Source organism: Micrasema longulum, unplaced genomic scaffold, assembly GCF_059751315.1.
Source record: "Micrasema longulum isolate JH-2025_06_02 unplaced genomic scaffold, ASM5975131v1 h1tg000141l, whole genome shotgun sequence".
NCBI lineage: Eukaryota > Metazoa > Arthropoda > Insecta > Trichoptera > Brachycentridae > Micrasema > Micrasema longulum.
In genome coordinates, this window is record NW_028277347.1 from 1,110,485 (window position 1) to 1,129,880 (window position 19,396).

At 31.7% G+C, this 19,396-nt stretch overlaps 1 protein-coding gene across 1 annotated transcript; it reads left to right on the forward strand.

Annotated features, from left to right (window-relative positions):
- The first annotated feature begins 1,871 nt into the window (after positions 1-1,871).
- On the forward strand, positions 1,872-18,816 carry LOC148284207 (zinc carboxypeptidase A 1-like). Its single transcript, XM_088242497.1, has 7 exons — positions 1,872-2,207; positions 4,757-4,841; positions 6,498-6,700; positions 8,928-9,012; positions 10,989-11,140; positions 15,891-15,912; positions 18,794-18,816. The coding sequence occupies exons 1-7, from the start codon at positions 1,872-1,874 to the stop codon at positions 18,814-18,816; spliced, it is 906 nt and encodes a 301-aa protein (XP_088098623.1).
- Positions 18,817-19,396: the final 580 nt, after the last annotated feature.

Consider the following 19,396-nt stretch of genomic DNA (forward strand, 5'->3'; position numbering starts at 1 on the left):
AAAGACAATGCAGAAGGTGAATCATGCATTTTCTGTACGTAAACAACAAAATAATCAGAATATCCAATATCTTGATTACCTGTCATGAATGTTAAATTGGATCAAAGAAAATAGCGGACGAGCTCAATTCTCCAATAAGAAATAAATACTAAACAAAAACCCCATGGACAACTACTAAAAAGCAGAAACACCCTTAGATACTGCCAGTCAATAGTTCAATAGAGTTTAGTTCATCAGTTTAATAACTCTTATACCTATTATGTGTTACATTATTCGACTTGTAACCATAACATGTCATCTCCAACTGGGGTAATAGCTCCCTGCATCATTAAGCGAAAACCCCGCATTGTTACTATTAACTGTTATTTTTTACTATGAATTCTAAATTATTGATTTATACATTGAGTGCGACGTAGCCCAAATGATTAAAAATAAATATTATAATTAAGATTTCATACATAAAAGTACATTCCATGTTTATTATAAAAAATTTTTTTTCTTTTTTTGTAATTTTATTACCATTTGTAAATAATAACTTATAACTTTTTTACTTTGATTTTAGTTTTCAAACAACTTCTATTTATGTTGTTTTTTTCTTCTCTTTTTTGTACTTAAAAAAATGGTTCATTAGATATAATTATAATTATATGTATATGTTTTAATATTAGATGTATATATACATCTTATATTGAAACTTCACTGGTCCATTAGAATTTAGTCTAACTGTGTAAAATATAAAACTTTGTAACCGTACTGTATGTTTCCTGAATAAAAAATATACAATGGAAAGTAACATTATAGATATATCCTGTTTCGTAGCTATAGATTCAGAAAGAAAATATTAAAATTAGCAATAACAGAAACTTATCAATGAAAATATTTTGGCACAAACAAATACTTTGTCAACAGTTTATCATTTGTTTTTTTTCCTTGTTTGACTCTTGAAACGAAAAAAATTAATTTTCTCCAGAAACTAAGTTGCACCTTTATATTTTTTTTCATATTATGTATGTAATAATAAAGAAGTCTTTTCAGTTTGAATGTTAATTATTTTGTGTTCAGATTATTAGAGCGAAATCGTAAAAATGGTTTTTAATTGCTATTTAATGATACATTTTATTGTTATTTAAGGCGTAACGTTACTACTTGAAAATTACGCTATTTTTTAATCAAATGCAGTATTTATAGGTTAAGAGTTTCACCAATGAAGTGTGAAAAATCACTTGAAAATTATTTTTAGAAGCTATAAATATTGCTCTTAGTTCGTTTGTAATATTGATACCAAGATTTTTATACACACACGTTTAGAGTTGTTTTTTTTGTAAAACTTTGATGGTTTTATAACATGTACGCATTTTTCTTGTTAATTTGTGGACTCATAGTAGGAAGTTGGTGTAATTATGAGGGTTATAAGGTTTTTAAAGTCATTCCTAAAACTGACGATCAGGTCGCGATTCTAAAAGGTTTAGAAGATGCAAACAATACTTTGAATTTTTGGTGTGACGTCAAATCTAAAGGGAATTCAGTGGACATCATGGTGCCTCCGGAATTTCAAAACAATTTTATTGAAAATATGCTCAAGTGTGGAATGGATCCTACAGTTTTCGTAACAAATGTTACAGAGTAAGTTTATCAATCTTTACAGCATAATTTTTTTCCTTTTGACAATTTCTATAAAGATTTCATGATGTTATTTTCATTGCTATTATATGAGCAAAACTTGTAAATTTATGCTGTGCAGTTTTGAGTAATTCATTATTTACTTTATCATCCCACAAAGCTAAGCAATAAGGAGACGTTGGTCAATATCTGCTTCTAGATTGCTCAGAAGAGAATCAAAGCCTTTGTTTTTGAGAAGTGGAACAAGAAGAATGGATTGGAAATCATACGCGAGTCTGGACCAAATTTATGATTGGATGGAAAAATTGGCGAGTGCACACAACGAAGTATCAATTTTCGAAGGCGGCCGAACTTACGAAAGGCGCATTATCAAAGGAATCAGGTTTTCACATGGGACCGGAAAACCAGCTGTGATGATAGAAGGAGGAATGCATCCCAGAGAATGGATAGGAACGGCAATGGTTACATATTTGTTAAACCAGTTAGTGACGAGTTCCGATCCGGCTGTTAGAAAAATAGCAGCAAGTTTTGATTGGTATATCATTCCTGTCGCTAATCCTGATGGATACGAATACTCCCATTTTAAAGTAAGTGTAACATTTTAAACATTCTTATCTCTACCAGACGAATGGGCCTCTTTTATGTTTGTTGTCTTGAATGTATGCTAACTACGCACAGGAATTAGAATAAGTTTAATATTTTGATGACTACCGGTCATACGATTATTAAAAACTGTTATTCTTTTGTTGTGCGATACTATCGTAATTACCTACATATCGCACCCCCCGTGTAGAGTGCCACAAGTCTAAATGCGTCAAACAGAGAAAAACGACTTTAGAAATTTTAAAATTGTCAACTTTTGACCACTGATGAATATAAAACCAATTTTAAATCTATTTCGACAGAGAGGGAAAACCTTTTTGAGAGGGGAATATAGAAGTCTAGGCATTTACAGGGCTTATGGTCATAATACAGTGAAAGCATCCACCCCTTTCCCGAAACTGTTCATAAAGACTTGAGTCTTTCTTCAGTTTCGCATATCTATATAATTTTTTTTTAAACTAATTAAGCGAAAATTTACTATTTATTTACAGTCAAACCACGGAAATAACAAAACGAAAACACTTTAAAAGCTTTCATTGTAGCCCTCACTGCAGTATTGTCAATTTGTGATCAATGAAATACACATGGTCAGCATAATCCCCCTTTTCTAATTTCCCAGTATGACAGTGAAGGAATACAGTGTTAGTTCCAAATTGAGACCGCGGCTGCGCGCTCCAGATTCCGCCTTGGAAAGGAAGAAGAACGTAGTAATACAAACAAATCAAACAACGACACAAAACCCAAATGCATGTAAATGCCTAGACTTCTGTTTTCCCTCTCTGCTGAAATAAATTCAAATTTGAATAACTCCCAAGGGAGGAAATCCAGCCGCAAGCATTTGGACATACTCAAACATTGTTGGATAAAACCAATTATTCAATAACGAGAATTCTTTTTATTGCTAATTTTAACACATTATGTATATTGTTACCACATTGTTACGTTACGTTACGTTGTGTATACGTTATGCATATTGATATCACTAAAACAGTATAGGATGAAGATGGAATGACATGGTTAAGATAGAAGTCTTATATGTTTATCGTGTTTATGAATGTATTACCATTATTTTATTGCCCATTGTTTGTCTTTACTTTTTTTGTTTTATTTAACACTTTATATACATATATTATACACGTCAATCAAAGCTAAACTGGCAGTGTACAACGGAGTATTAGTCCCAACACTTATGTATTGAAGTGAAACATGGAACTAGCAGAGGAAGGATGAAAGCCGAGTGAACGCAGTTGAAATGCGATCTCTTCGACGAATGCGTGGGAAATCAATGTATGATAGGGTTACGAATGATGAAGTCAAGCGAGAGTATAAATCTGAGTCAAGTATAACTGATAAGATTTAGAAAGGGTTTCTGAAATGGTTTGGTCATGTAGAACGAATGGACGACGAAATAATGGTAAAACAAGTATATTAGACGAAAATGAACGAACGTGTAACGTGAGACGAGGATGACTAAAAAAGACGTGGCATGATCAGATAAACCAAAATGTTAAGTCTGGACATGTCAAAAGCAGACACAACCGAAGGGCATGTATGACAAAATGTATGAATGTGGAAGAAGCTAGGAATGTATTCCAGGTTAGACGTGTGTGGCGGTCCATTCTCTTTGCCTACCCCTACGAGGAAATGGCGTGATGGTAGTGGTAGTAGTAGTAGAATATATATACATATAAGGGCGGGCATATTGCCTTAAGATAATTTCTTCCTACCTAAACCATTCAATTTTTTACGGGTTAACTAATGAGTTGATATAATGCTATTTTAATGAGTTTAAGTATTTTATTATACTAAATTAACTAAATCACACTAAAAATAAAATTCTTAAACTCATAAAAATAGCATTATATCAACTCATTAGTTAACCCGAAAAACTTTTGATAGTGATCTTTTAGATAAAAATAACTTTATTTAATTTACTTTCATATAATTTTGAATTCTCTATCCTTACCTCTGTTTTGTATAAATACATTGATCTCTTTAATAAATATATCGGTCTTAAAGATGTCGCGGAAACGATGAAACCGGTCACTGTATATTCCAAATTTGTTGGTTAAAGTATCACTCGTCTTTTATTTATATAATAAATTGACTTAAATTTACTACACAGTTTTATGATTTTTTTGTTCAGTTTCTTGTACATATGTCTTTTTATATAACTTGTAATTGGCTTAGACCATAAATTTATATAATAAATAAATATCAATAATATAAACATTTGAAGCGAAAATTTATTCGCACAGTGCATTTCTTAACAATTAAAAAGACAAAATGTCCACCCATAAAAAATATATTTTATCGATTACGGTGTTTTGGGGATCATGGCTAGATATTCGTAAAATAACATCAATTGAATGTATATTTAATATTTTCATACATATTTTTTCATACCATTTCTGTTGATTTTTCTTATTAAAAATTATAAATCAAAAATTTTTTTTTTATATATTTGAGTTTCCCTCTACAAAAAGTTTTTTCGGGGAATGAACAAAAAAAAACATTTGTCATTTGATTTCAGGATCGATTTTGGAGAAAGACGAGAAAGCCTTATGGACCGTGTAAAGGATCAGATCTCAATCGAAACTGGGATTCACATTGGGCAGGTACATATTGAAAACATACACATATCTCAACTGCGATGAAGAAATTATATGAAAATATGGAAATCTTCACCAATTTGAAAATGCCCATTAAAGGGTGAAAGCGCTAATTGGTCGAATAAACAAGTAAAAGTGTACAAAGTATCGTTAATTAGAAACTTGAATATAACAACAACAACCCATCACGCCGTCACATCTTTGCATACAGACCTCGCTTCCGCCACATTCATATATCTTCTCATGCACGCACACCGGTTATTTCTACTTTTGACATGTCCATCTTCAAGTATTTGATGGACTTGGTCGTGTCATGTCTTTATCGGTCTTCCTCGTTTTCTGCATCCACCAACATTCGCATTGTAGATCCTTTCAGCTGTTCTTTCGCTGTCCATTCGCTCTACATGTCCAAGCCAACGCAGCACCCCTTTCTTGATTCTGTCGATAATGCATGTCTCAGCCTAACACAGTTTACGGATCTCGACATTCGCGCATCTATCATACATCGTTTTACCACACATTCGCCTGAGAGATCGCATTTCGACAGAATTGAACGTACTTTAATCATATTTTTTTCCAATTCTACACTTCGCTCCCATACATTAGAGTTGGCAAGAGAACACCGTTGTAAACTGCTAGTTTAGCCTTCTACGATAAACATTTGATTACTAAAGTAGATTTCAGTGCACCGTTCACCCTATTCCCTGTACTCACCCTCCTTTTTATATCTTTCTCGGTCTTTCCATCCCTAGTTAACGTACTTCCCAGATACACAAATTTTTCTACCTGATTTCGAATATCTTATTTCTTAAATATAAATATAAGTTATAACATCATAACAATGTAATTCCATCAAAGATTGTCAAAAAATAACTTAAATCAAAACAATCACCAATGCCAAACATGTCGTGTTTTTCCAGTAACATATTTAAATAAATATTTTTTTAAAGATATGTGTAAAAACAAATCTCCACAATATCCATATGGATTTTGAAAATAAAATTAATTATTCTAAATCTTATTTATTTTGACCAATTAGGGCTTTCACCCTCTAATGGGCATCTTCAGACTGGTGAATATTATACAGTGTAATGATAATTCATATAAAACTAAATATTATCATAAGTGTAGGTACATTTAAAAATAAGTTGAAAAATATGCAATCCGCAATATTGCAATGGGAACAGAGTGAGACAAATTATTAAAACATGTGTTGGCGGTGTACTTTAAGAGAATATTCTATTATATGAAAAATATTTATTGTTTTATAACAATGTTTACAATGTACACCGCCAACACATGTTTCAATAATTTGTCTCACTTTGTTCCATTGCAATATTGCGTATTGTATCTTTTTCAACTTATTTTTAAATGTACCTACACTTAAGAAAATATTTAGTTTTATTTAAATTATCCTTACACTGTAGAGGGTGAAAGCGCTAATTGGTTAAAATAAATAAGTGGAAGTGTACCAAGTATTTTTTAAATTAATAACTTATATGTAAATATAAGTTATTACATCATTACAATGGAATTCCACCAAGAATTGTCAATTAATAATATAAATGAAATATTCTTAATCTATTTCATATATTTTTATCGGTATTCGTAGTATGTGATATTTCCCTCATACGGTAATAACTTTGGTTTTTTTTCTTTCAGAACGTGGCACCAGTTCTAATCCCTGTAACGAAAACTTTGCGGGGACGAGTCCTTTTTCTGAAGTCGAAACTAAAACACTTTCAAAGTTCATTAGATCCATTGGAAATAAACTCGTGGCCTACATATCTTTTCACGCCTACTCACAGCTCCTTTTGGTTCCGTTTGGTTACACAGTGCAACATTTAGACAATTATGATGAAGCTGTAAGTTGTGAAGAAAGTTTTTATTTATTTATTGTAACACTTTATAAACATAAACAATTTATAAACATATAAAGGCGGTCATATTGCCTTAAGGCAATTTCTTCCTACCTTCCCAAACCGTTCAGTTTGAGATAATTACAAGCGCATGGACATATTTATTATTATTTATTTTTTTTATATGGGAGTTGCTTTATTATTTACCTTGCTTATAATATACAAGGTTTATATTTCAAAAGTGGATTTTTCTGCAATTAAATTTCTTTAAATTTATCTAAACTGTTAGGATCAGGAGGGATATACTAATGTGGGCCAATCAGGAACTTCGGAGGAGAGGAAACCACTCAAAACTCTTCAGGAGAAGCCGGCCTGTTGGCAGTAGTCAACAGGCCTTCCGTTCCACTAGAGGAGTGTTCGGCATTTTCTTCCCTACTTTGGTTTATTTTACCAATTGCCTGCACTATATTGACCATGATTGATACTACCTCTCGTGTGAGTTCTTTATTACCTATCACCGATGGGATGTCGCATAGATCTTCACCCAAGCTTCTGCATTGCGCCTCCAGCTGCATGGACATATTAAATCTTACAATTTTATACGAAAATTTTAATTAAAAAAAAAAAAAAAAGATTCTTCATCTTCTTGCAGTGCCTTGTTAGGTCCTCCCGAGGTTGGCGATCACTACAGCGAAAGTATCTTGGTCCTGCGCTACTCTTGTATTCCGCAGCCAGGACCACTGCTTATTAGATATACTCGCCATAGTGATTCCCGGGAAAAGATGACCAGAGTGGTTTCCCGTTGCCTTCTTCAAAAATTCTGCAAATGCCCAGTTGCATTCCACCGGCAACATTACTGATTAGTCCTACTCGTTAGCGTCCATGTCGCAAACCCCGGGCATTGGGATCACACGCATAACGGTGTGATCACAGCAGATAACGAGAGGATAAAAGGCGAGTTTCTGGCGCCTCCAAACTAGATCTATCCAGCAAAGGGAAGGTAACCCCGACAGAAAAATCTTCCAGAGAAGGCAACGGGAAACAAAAATTAACAAAATAAAAATATATGAAAAATTAACACGATATTATGAAGAGAGGAAAGAGGATGGGAAGGAAAGTAGAAGGATAAAGGAACAACTTAAATATTTAGAAAGTGACATTTCAATCTTGACTTAAATGTAAATGAAGAAGGGGCGTCTCTTACATTAGTGGGTAGATTATTCCACAATCAAGCAGCTACTACTGTGAAAGAAGAGGCAAGAAAACTAGAGCGATTAAAGGGTATTAAAAGGGTTTTCTCGTTACAAAAACGAGGAAATAGTCCGTGTTATGATAGAGGTTGGAAGAGCTTTCTCAGATAAACGTGCGAAGGAGGATTATTTAAATTATTGTAAAAAAATGATAGAATGTAAATGTTTCTTCTATGCTTGATACTGAGCCAGTGTAGTTGCGTGCGATATTCGGTTATGTGGTCGAATTTGCAAAGATCGTGCTATTTTTAAACTAATTTTGTCAATAGTGATATAACCTCAGATAATAATACGCGCTACCGATTGCATAGCTACCTGTTAGCCCAAAAAATGATCTAGGATTATCAATAACAAAGTAAGCTACAGTTTGCAGCAAAAAATGGGCCGTAGGTACTCAGGTCAGAAGATGCCAAATTGGCATGAATTTGAATTGTAATTACTTTTAAATATACCCGTCAGGAGCGTGCGGTGAGGTTTTTAATTAGGGAAACAGTCACAAACAGGTAATCAGTATTATTCGAAGAGTGCTATTTTTCAAATAATTAGTCATTGAGTTAGGAATGTCGAAGAGTACAGATTGACGAGTTCTACGAATAGAGACTCGATATGAAATGCCTCTAACAATTTCTGGGCTATCAATTAGGTTATTAACAATTTTGTAGAGAAAGCTCATATCCAACATGGTACGCCGAGTTGCGAGATTTTGAGCCTTGTGAAAATTAGCGGACTCAGTCCTCCTTGAAAATGAAACATTATTTTTGAAATCTCATTGTCTAAGAACATAGTTTTGAATATGCTCAATACGATTTATGTAAGTATTGTATTGAGGATTCCAAATCGGCGAACTAAACTCGAGGACACTACGTACATATGAAAAAAAGTTTTCTTAATGAGTCAGTTCTTGTGAAAGGTTTGGTTGATCGTATGACTAACCCTAAAATTTTGTATGCTTTTTCTACAGTATTTTCTATATGTTTGTTCAGATAAGTATTGGAATGAATGCATTAACTGCATTACAACAACGGTATGGAACGTCTTACAAGGCTGGAAATGTTGCCGAAACTATATGTGAGTTTTTAAAATTAAATCATACAAAAAAAAATCTTCTTGATATTCGCTCTCTAGTTGAAGCATACTATGTAATCTATTTATCATTATTATTATTTTTATTTATAAAAGTTGCTGACTAGGAGGGTTATTTACCCCGTTCTAAGCCAGTCAAAAAACATATAAAATTTAGTAATCAACATATAGAAACAATAATAAAGGTAGACAGAGTGAAAAACATATTTGAAAAATATGTAAAAAACAAGACTATTTTTTTTTAAAACTCAGTAAAATGCGTAGTAAAAATAAAACATATAGTAGGAAACATATAAAAATAACAATAACAAATCCTTACCAACCATAATTTACAATGTCATACATACAAAAATAATAACAACGGTAACATAGCAAAATACTTAGTAAAAAGAAAAAACAAAGAAAAAAAAGAAAGAAAAAAATGTATGTATATAGTAAACAAAACACATTTAATAAAAAAACATACTAAAAACAGAGTAAAAAGTAAAAACAATTTTTTTTTCATAGACACCTATTCTCAAAATCCAGTATTTTACGGTTTTGGGCCCTCAAGAAGGTGCCACCATTTGCATCTGTCGTGAAAATATATTATTACATACAGGCATACACATTTTTTTTCTCGCGTTTTGAAAACTGCTTATCGGCGTCCCGTAGTTATGACACCAACTGCCGACAAACAGCAAACAGTGAAGGTCCAGGACGTCGAGAACCTGATGCCTTGTAAAGTAGGCAAGCGTGGGGCATCCGCAGCACATGGCTAAGCCGACCGTATCGCCTCCGCTTGATGACAGTTGTCACAGAAGTTTGTTCCGTTCTCTTATTACTTCATTCCTCACAAATTCAAACCACCACACACCCAATATTCTTCTGAGACACCAATTTTCTCAAAATTCAAAATTTTTCTGCTTTGGGCCCTAGTGAGTTGCCACGATTCGCATCCGTAGAGGAGAACAGGTGTTACGCAGGCGTTATATGGGCGGGATTTGGTTTTCACTGAGTAAATATCGGATCTCCAGACGGCAAGTACGAGTAGTTGCACAAAAATATTAACACCAACGTCTTGAAAGAACACATGTTATTAGAAGCTTACCCCAACATTAATTTATTATATAATAAAGGTAATTTCGAAAAGTAATTTCGCCTGAGTTCGATAGGAATCATGTTAGGATCTGTGTTAGGATTTTGCCGGTAGTGTCTTGATAATTTGATGTTCCACTGTGATTTGTTATAGATACGTATTGTTTTTCTTCTGTTGATTGAGTGCATGTTGTATAGGGCAAATTATTCCAATGTTTCCTATATGTATTTGGGTTTCGTGTCGTTTGATTGATTTGTTTGTATTACTACGTTCTTCTTCCTTTCCGATGCGGGATCTGGAGCGTGCGGCCGCGGTCTCAATTTGGAACTAACACTGTATTCCTTCACTGTAATACTGGGAATTTAGAAAAAGGTGATTGTGCTGACCATGTGTATTTGATTGATCACAAACTGACAATACTGCAGTGAGGGGTACAATGAAAGTTTTTAAAGTTTATTTGTTTTGTTATTTCTGCGGTTTGATTGTAAAGAAATATTAAATTTTCACTTAATTAGTTTTAAAAAAAATAAATTGATATTGATATGCGAAACTGAAGAAAGACTCAAGTCTTTATGAACAGTTTCAGGAAAAGGGTGGATACTTTCATTGTATATACTAAAGGTGTATAGTGGAATTTGCGTGTTGGTGTAATTAATGTCCTGCCGATGCCGATAGACAAAGAAAAGTCGGTCCGTGGTTATGTACAAATATTTAATAACGTTCACTGAAATATTGACTACAAACGCTTTTGACCATACACACTTTAAATATAAGTTACATTTATATAATAATGTTCTTCATTTGAATTAGAGGGATTTTTTGAACCAGTAAACAAGATCTCCGAGTATATTACGATTTTTGATTATTTTGAATTGGTTATCAGATGAAGCATCTGGAGGAAGCACAGATTGGGTGAAAGCAAACTTCAACACGCCCTTAGTTTACACTTTCGAGCTAAGAGACGAGGGTAGATATGGATTCTTGTTACCTGCAGACCAAATTATACCCACCTGTGAGGAAACTATGGATGCCATTATTACGATTTTTATCGAAGGAGCTAAAAGAGGGATGTTTAGTTTAGAAGGTACGTCTTAAATATTTATTTATTTTATATCTGCCATATTGTTAAAGATAACATGTTTATATTTTTTAATTAACATCGTATCCAGATATATTAAGTTTATTTTGAAAATTGACTCAAGTAAAAAAACAAAAATACCGCTAGACAAGCATATCGGACGGTTTTGTTTTAATAAGGTTGTTTTATCTAAAAAACCGTTACATAAATTTTGAAACCAATGTAAATGTCATGAAAAATTACATACATTTTATTATCATAGGTAACAAAAAAACAGTAACAGTTATTTCAATTCATAATTGCTTGGAATACGGTGATTTTTTCTTAACTATGAGATTAATGGTTTTTTGTTAGACGTGTTTGGGTATTTGACTGAAAGGTTTTAATTTATTTTAAAAACGAAGACAAGTGTGAATGAAACACAAAGTGTTTTTAGCCAAAACTCTCACAAAAATATACGGTTTTCTGCAATTTTGAATATTCACTACTTTAATATTTGAAACGATTTTTGGGATACAAAAATGTAATTGGGGCCATTTTTAGCGCGTCTTAAATTATTTCATGCAATTTTTTTTTTCGATTTATGGTAGATCGAGAATTAACACGGGATCTCTAATACACGAGTTCCCAAAATTACCACAGCCTACAACAAGAGTCGAATTCCGGTTTACATACTGTATACAATATTTAAAACGGTCTTTTTGGATATGTTTTGATGCTAGCTCAAATTCATGAATCCGTTGAAATTGACATAGGATCTGAAAGAGACATTAAATTAACCGGGTTGTGGTCCCGTGGTTAGTGTTGTGAACTCACTAATCTGAGGTCTGAGATTCAAACCCCATTCTATCATATCTTGTTTCCCATTTTTTAATAGTGAGTAATTTATAACGTATTAAAAATGGCCCCTCAAATTGACCACGTTAAAACGTGTTTGAGTAAATCATAAGAACGCAAATATTTATTTTTATTTAAGAAAATATTGAAATATTTTTTATTTAGTTTTTTTTCAGATTAAACTGCGGTAAAAAAAAACAATAATTAATTTATTTGTTTGAAATTAATTAGACAAACCTTGCTTTTAAATCACAAAAAATAACTGATAAAATACTAAATCTTCGAAAATACATCCATCGAGATTTTTATCAACCTTAATTGTTTTAACGTATTTAATCAATTAGTGATAAGTGTGATAGGAATACTTATGAATACTAGTAGATAAGTGTGTACATATTGAAATGTAAAACATTATGCTCACGTAGATAACACTGTGATTATTTTACTTTTTTTAAAAAAATATTTTTTAATTTATATTTTATTTACAATCATTGAGAAAATTTCTGAAAGAAAATATGGGTGTTTAGCATTTGCAATGCTAAACTGACAATTAAAACCATTGGGTGGTTTTAATTGTCAGTTTACGAACTGTGTAATATTCTGTCTATGATCTGCTCAAAGACAGAACGTGTATCAAATATATCAAATATATCTATTTAATAATGCACACTCTTGAACATTTACTCCCACACTAATACACATAAACACACATCTACACTTACTCTCATACAAATACACATAAACACATGCTTATGTTGTAACACAATATAATAGTATAAATGATTTTGATTTAGAAACTTTGCTGGCCTGTCTCTAAACTGTATTTAAAAAAAAATGTTATTATATCATTGTCGACTGTTTGTTTTTTTAAAATAAATAAATTTACAAATTTCACCATATCGAGTCTGTCCAACACCGTTTTCTAAAAAGGCATGGTTGCCCGAATTGTGAAGGGGTCATTATTCCTCCTGTTAAATTGAGCAATCTCTCAATCTGCTTTTATTGAAGAAACGTAGAACTGAGATGGACCATGTACGCATTTTCAAAATACCTACTTCTATAAGTGATGTCCTATCTCTGCTGCAATCAATTTCTTTTCATTTTTCCAATAATGTCACCAGAAGTCAAAATCTGCTATTTATTAAATCTTTTGAGAGCAATTTTTTTTATGCCCCAGTGTCCAGAATGCGTAGATTAGTCAATTCGTCAGATAACTTGGAATTCTTTGGGAAAGATTTATTTATTTATTTATTTATTCACACTCTTTATCAAAATACAATTCCATATTCACTTTGCCCACCTAACAAGGGTACATACCCCGTTCCAAGCTAGGCAATTACATTTTTATATATTATAATAGTTAACAAATTAATATAGAGCACAGACAAACAAAATATAAACTTATTCGGATACACATTTTGATTCATATACATACAGACATACACATATATACACACATGTATATATAAATATAAACATATATACACATGTACATACACACACACGTACATACACCCATGCGCATACACATACATACATTCATAAAAACAAAGACAATTTATTTATGCGAAACTTCATGGTTGTCATCTATAATTTTTTTTTTTTTTAATTATTCCTTATTTTTTATATTTTATTTTTGACATCCAGTGAGGTTCTCCAATCCGTGGCATGCATCAACTTTTCTGACTCCCGACGACCAATGTCATGAAAGAGCGAGGTCAATACCTTCCGTAACTTGACAACACTCCCGTCTTTCCACGATTCTGGCAAAAGGTTATGGACCTTTTTGCCTACGTTATAGTGTTGTCTCGATGCCAGAACAGTGTTGACCCCTTCACTTAGTATCAGATCCCTATTAGAGTATTTTGTATTATGGTTGTGGTTGACGCTTGGGTAAATGTCTCTCTTTACGTGTGTAACCACTACCGTTCTCAATATATACTGTTGAATAATATTCAGTACTCTGAATTCTTTGAAGAGCAAGTCACTTGGATAGTGAAAAGTTTTTTTTAAGATGACTCGGATTAAAGATTTCTGTGCAATTGCTACAGGTTCAAGGGCGGTTTTTGTGCTTTTGTGCAGATCTTCCGGCTTTTCATACATTTCTTTGCCATCAACTCAGTGTGGGATGAAGATGGATTGGTATGGGTTAGCTCGAAATCTTATATGTTGATCGTATTTTTAAATATATTTTATACCATTATTTTATTGCCCTTGTTTGTCTTTGCTAAAAAGTTTTATCTTCTTTTTTTTCAGTTTCTTGTATTTATGTTTTTTCATATAACTCTTGTTATTAGCTTTAGCCGTATATGAAATAAATAAATAGGCATTTAATCAATTATTTCACCTGTTTATTTTTGAGAAGTAAACAAGCTTTTTCTAATTGATGTCACAAGATTCTATATAATTATTTTACCTTCGAAGAAACGCATATAATAAGTTTCAATTACGCACACTTTTTATTAGGGTTGGATAAAACGCTATATCACTCTATCATTGCATAAAGACCTCTCATTCCCTGCATTTATACATCTTCTTTTGCACGCACGCCGATTATTCCTACTCTTGACATGACAATCTTCAAGTATTTTTAGATTTGATCGTGCCATTTCTCCTTTTAGCCATTCTTTCGCTGTCCATTTGCTCTACACGTCCAACCAACACCGCACTCCTTTCTTGAATTTGTTGATAATTACCTGCTATACCTTTGATTTTGCAGATGTTTTGTTATTTGTTAAGTGAGGTCCCCAAAACATTGCCTATTTGGGAACTCACTGTTATTCTAGTACCAGAAAATAATATATTTACATATAAGATTATAATTATTGTACCATGAATATATCATACCATAATTTGTCTAAGGAAAAATACCATTCCAGGAGACTGCTGCGAGATATTACATAGATTTATATACTGCGTGGTGTCCAGATGTTTATTGAAAAACATATTTTTGTGTAATTATTTTTAGTATTTATTTTTGCTATTATTTAATAATGTACACGCTTCCACTTTCCATTATATTTACCCCAACTCAACACAGATCTCGTGGCTTCATATATTTAAGGAAACATTACTATTTTTTTTATGCAATATATATGTACATATTTGCATGAATAAATAAATATTAGGTCAGGTATATTGCCTTTGGATAATTTCTCACTGCCGACTCAAACCATTTAATTTTTTTTTTTTAAATTTAGTATTCAAATACTTTAAAGAAATTTGTTGGATAAAATAAAATGAATGAGTTAAATTATAAAACTCACTAAGAATAAAATTTGAAAAAAAAGCGGTATTATCGTTTTTTAACGTTTGAAAAAATATATAAAATTAGATGACGGTCAGCCAAAATCTCACACTGGCACTTTAACACGATTTTTATTAATTTTATGAGAAGGAATTACATTAAATGCATGACTTTGTTTTCATATTCAACACACTATTTGCTAAAAATTAAATCGGTGTAAAAATGTTTAAAAAATATTGGTTTAGAAGTAAATCAATTGTTTTTAGTAATTTGCTAACAAGTAGAAAAATCGCTATGACACCATTATTGAAATTCACTTATCCTAATCGGTCCTGAAATCTAAAAAAAGAATAGGTTAGCAGTTGTGAAACTGAATTAATTTATTTTTTGATTTAATATGTTTCCAGAATAATTATTTTTATACACCAGAAGTAAGAAGAAGAGTGGACCCTGAGATCTCCAACCGTGATTGCAACATCGTGAAGGCCATGTCCTGAAGGACGTGTGAGATATAATAGAGTTTGCCAACGTATTCTGTGACTAACTGCACCATATTTAAGCTACTCAACTATTTCATTTATTTTATCGGCGTTTACTCAGTAACACTTCATTTAGGTACTTACAAAGCTATTGTAAGAGAATCGTGTTTGAATGAAATACACTATTTTGTTATTAAACTGTTTTATTTATTTATTTTGAATCTTGAAATAGAGCATACATAAACAAATTCTTATATGTGTTCTAATAATAACCATGTACATATATTTAATTTATAAGCTTTTTGATAAGATTAAGAAAGGGTCTTTGAGATGGTTTAGTCACATAGAACGAATGGAGCAAGAAAAAAATGGTAAAACAAGTATAAATGGTGAAAATGAACGGTCACGTGAGACGAAGACAACCACGAGTCGTCTTTGTCTTTATTCGTACATTTATTTTTTTTCTTCATAAATATTATTTCCCATTTCAAAATATTTTAAATTTCGTTAAATAAAATACAATTTTTTCACTTCGCCTTTTTTCTAAACGGGGGTCTGATTTTTACCTTTTCTCTGGTATTGTGATCATGCTGGTTTTGATTAATTTTTGGCCAAAATTCTGTGTTTTTTAAAAATAATTAATAATATTCTACACAAACATCATCGGATTGAAAAATATTCCTCGCTTATATTATGTAAGTATTTTTAATTCTTTTTTATTTTTTTTTTGTTTTTTAACAATAAACATAATAATAAAACAGAGTTTTAAAAAAAATAAAGCATAATTACATATCAATGAAATACATAAAAATAGAAAAATAGTAAACGAAAAAAATCCCACAAAGGCATGGCCTGTTCGTGGGTATACAAGAAAATGTTAATGAATTTTAGCTCCTATAATAAATAATGGACAGTTATAATATTTTTGTATAACATAAGAAAGAAAAAAAAAATTATTTTGTAAAAGATGTGTGTAAATATGATATATTTTTTTTATAGTAATTAAAAAAGGAAATAAAAAATATTTAAAAAAACCCAAAAATATTCCTTATTATTAAAGCGCAACAAAATAAAATCATAGAAAAAAAGAGTAGCATCAAATTTACACTTGTGTATCGGTTAATATTCTAAATGATTCTTAACTCTTGTGTGGCTGTGATGTCACGCTAGTCGACATAGGACACGAGACTTGAAATATCTCTTTTTTTTTTTAATGATGAATTCGTATTTTTGTAATCTTCAAATGGACATTTTCACATCCGCTTTGGAAAGTAAAATTAGTATAACTATGCTAAATGTTAATACAATTTTTTTTTATCCTTGCTACGCGAAGAATAAATGTCCGCTAATTCAGTGACACATTTATACAAATACCTTATACAAGAGAGAGCACGAAGATAGAAGTCATAACATGGAAGACAGAGACTCTGTTCTGTGGCGGGTGTTGTCTAAAACAGAATCAGTCTTCAGTCGATTGATGACAGTGGTGGGGGATGCACATGCGTAACATGATCGGCGTATTTGTGATTTTTCATTTATTTTGCAAATACAGGGCTAAATTATATGTTTATTCGCATCAATATAAATTATGGAAAAGGAATTATTAAGCAGTATGCCTCCACGTTTTTTTTTTCAATCACTGAACTTTAGAATATTCCGTATTTTACTACACGTAACACGATGTTACATCGTGTTACGTGTAGTAAAAAAAAGGTGGTTTAGTTTGATAGTCAAATAACAAATGAAAAAACTTCCTTATTACAGGCATTTTAGCATATTTCAATCATGGCAAATTCTGTTAGCATTTCAATAAATCAAACGATTTATTTCCACGAGAAAGTTCAGTGCTACTAAAAATTGCATACATGTTAAAAAATACATGTTTTTAAAATTCTATACATATCTTATTTTACACATCTAGTAAATATTATTACTGTAACTCTCCAAAAAAGAGACTTACTCTTGTGCTTGGAGAGTGACTTACACTGTTTTAGTTGTTCATTGTTTATGATGTCCCATCTCTGTTGCAATCAATTTCTTTTCATGCTCCCAACCGTGTCACCAGAAGTCAAAATCTGCTATTTATAAAATCTTCTAAGAGCAACTTTGGTTTTTATGTCCAGAATGTGTAGATTAGTCAATTCATCACACGACTTGGAATTTTTTGGGATAGATCTTCCGGCTTTTCGTAGATCTCTTCGCGACTAAACAGTGTGGGGTAAAGTTGGATTGGTATGGTTTAGTTCAAAGTTTTTGGTCTTTCGTTTTTTTTAATATATTGTATACAATTATTGTTTTGCCCTTGTTTGTCTTTGCTAAATAGTTTTATATTCTTTTTGTTCATTTTCTTGCATTTATGTTTCTTCATGTAACTGTTGTAATTGGTGGCGTAATAACACATGGCGCTCGACGCGGCCGTTTTTGGCATTATTCATTTCTAGAACAAATCGCCCAGTTGACATTTCAATCGTTATGAGAATACCTAATACTGACTGAATTATAAATTCTTATATGCGTTATGTGTTAAATTAATGAATAATATAGTTTCACAATATAATATATCACAAAGTTACGTAGTTTGAGTTGATTTCATAGATGAAAATTGTTGAAGCACACAGAACCACAGAAAAAATATAAATTTATAGTTTATAATATAAATTTCATTATATTGTGTACCTACTGTGTAGGTACAAATGAATGATATTTTTTTTAGCTTACCTGCAAAAAAATCACATTATCATCTTATTAGTTGATTGTTAACTGTTAATTGTTAACTGTGATTAGTTAATTAGGATTATTATCAACTCATTATAACTAATCGGGTCAATCGACTTTTTGACATCATATTAGCCCAATGGTTGACTGGTAAAAAATGCCAAGTCGATCCGACACTCTAAAATGAATTTAATTTGTAAAATATGTGACCATTTGATAGAAGCTCACAGATTTTTGACAAGTAAAACTGACCAACAAACACAGTCAATTTTATTAGTAAATTTAGGATCCGAAGAATTGACCAAGTAACAGTAAGTGAATTTTACTTGTAGGGGATGTCACCAGCGAAGATTAAGTTAGAGTTAGTAGTCAGTAGTTAGCAAGTTAGTATACGTTTTGTATTTGATAGATACGGTTTTTTTTTGTAAAAAGTTCATTAATAAAATTTACTCTTTAGATTATTACGTAACACTTCTTAATTATTTGTTCTTTTTTATTAATTTTGTATTTCTGTGTTTATTTAACCTTTATAAATATTCATTTTATTAATAAAAGACGAGTGAGACTTTAATTCACAAATTTGGAATATCCACTGACCGGTTTCATCGCTTTCGCGGCATCTTCGAGACTGGTATCTTTATTAAGGAGTTCAAAGTATTTATACAAAACAGATGTCTTTATAATCTATGCATCGACCCAAATATTTATATCTTTCCCCTAAACTTATTTTGTAGAACTTATTACAAATATCTACATTACCTTTTAAATCATGGATTTTAATTGATAAATTCTGTGAAGGGCCACTTTTGTTTGAGATTTGAAAAGGCAAATACATGGCTCATGGAAACCTAGGCATTTACAAAGCATATGTTCTGTCATTGGCTGGTTGAAGAGGCTGTTTTATACACTCTATAACATTCTGTATTCTGTCTATG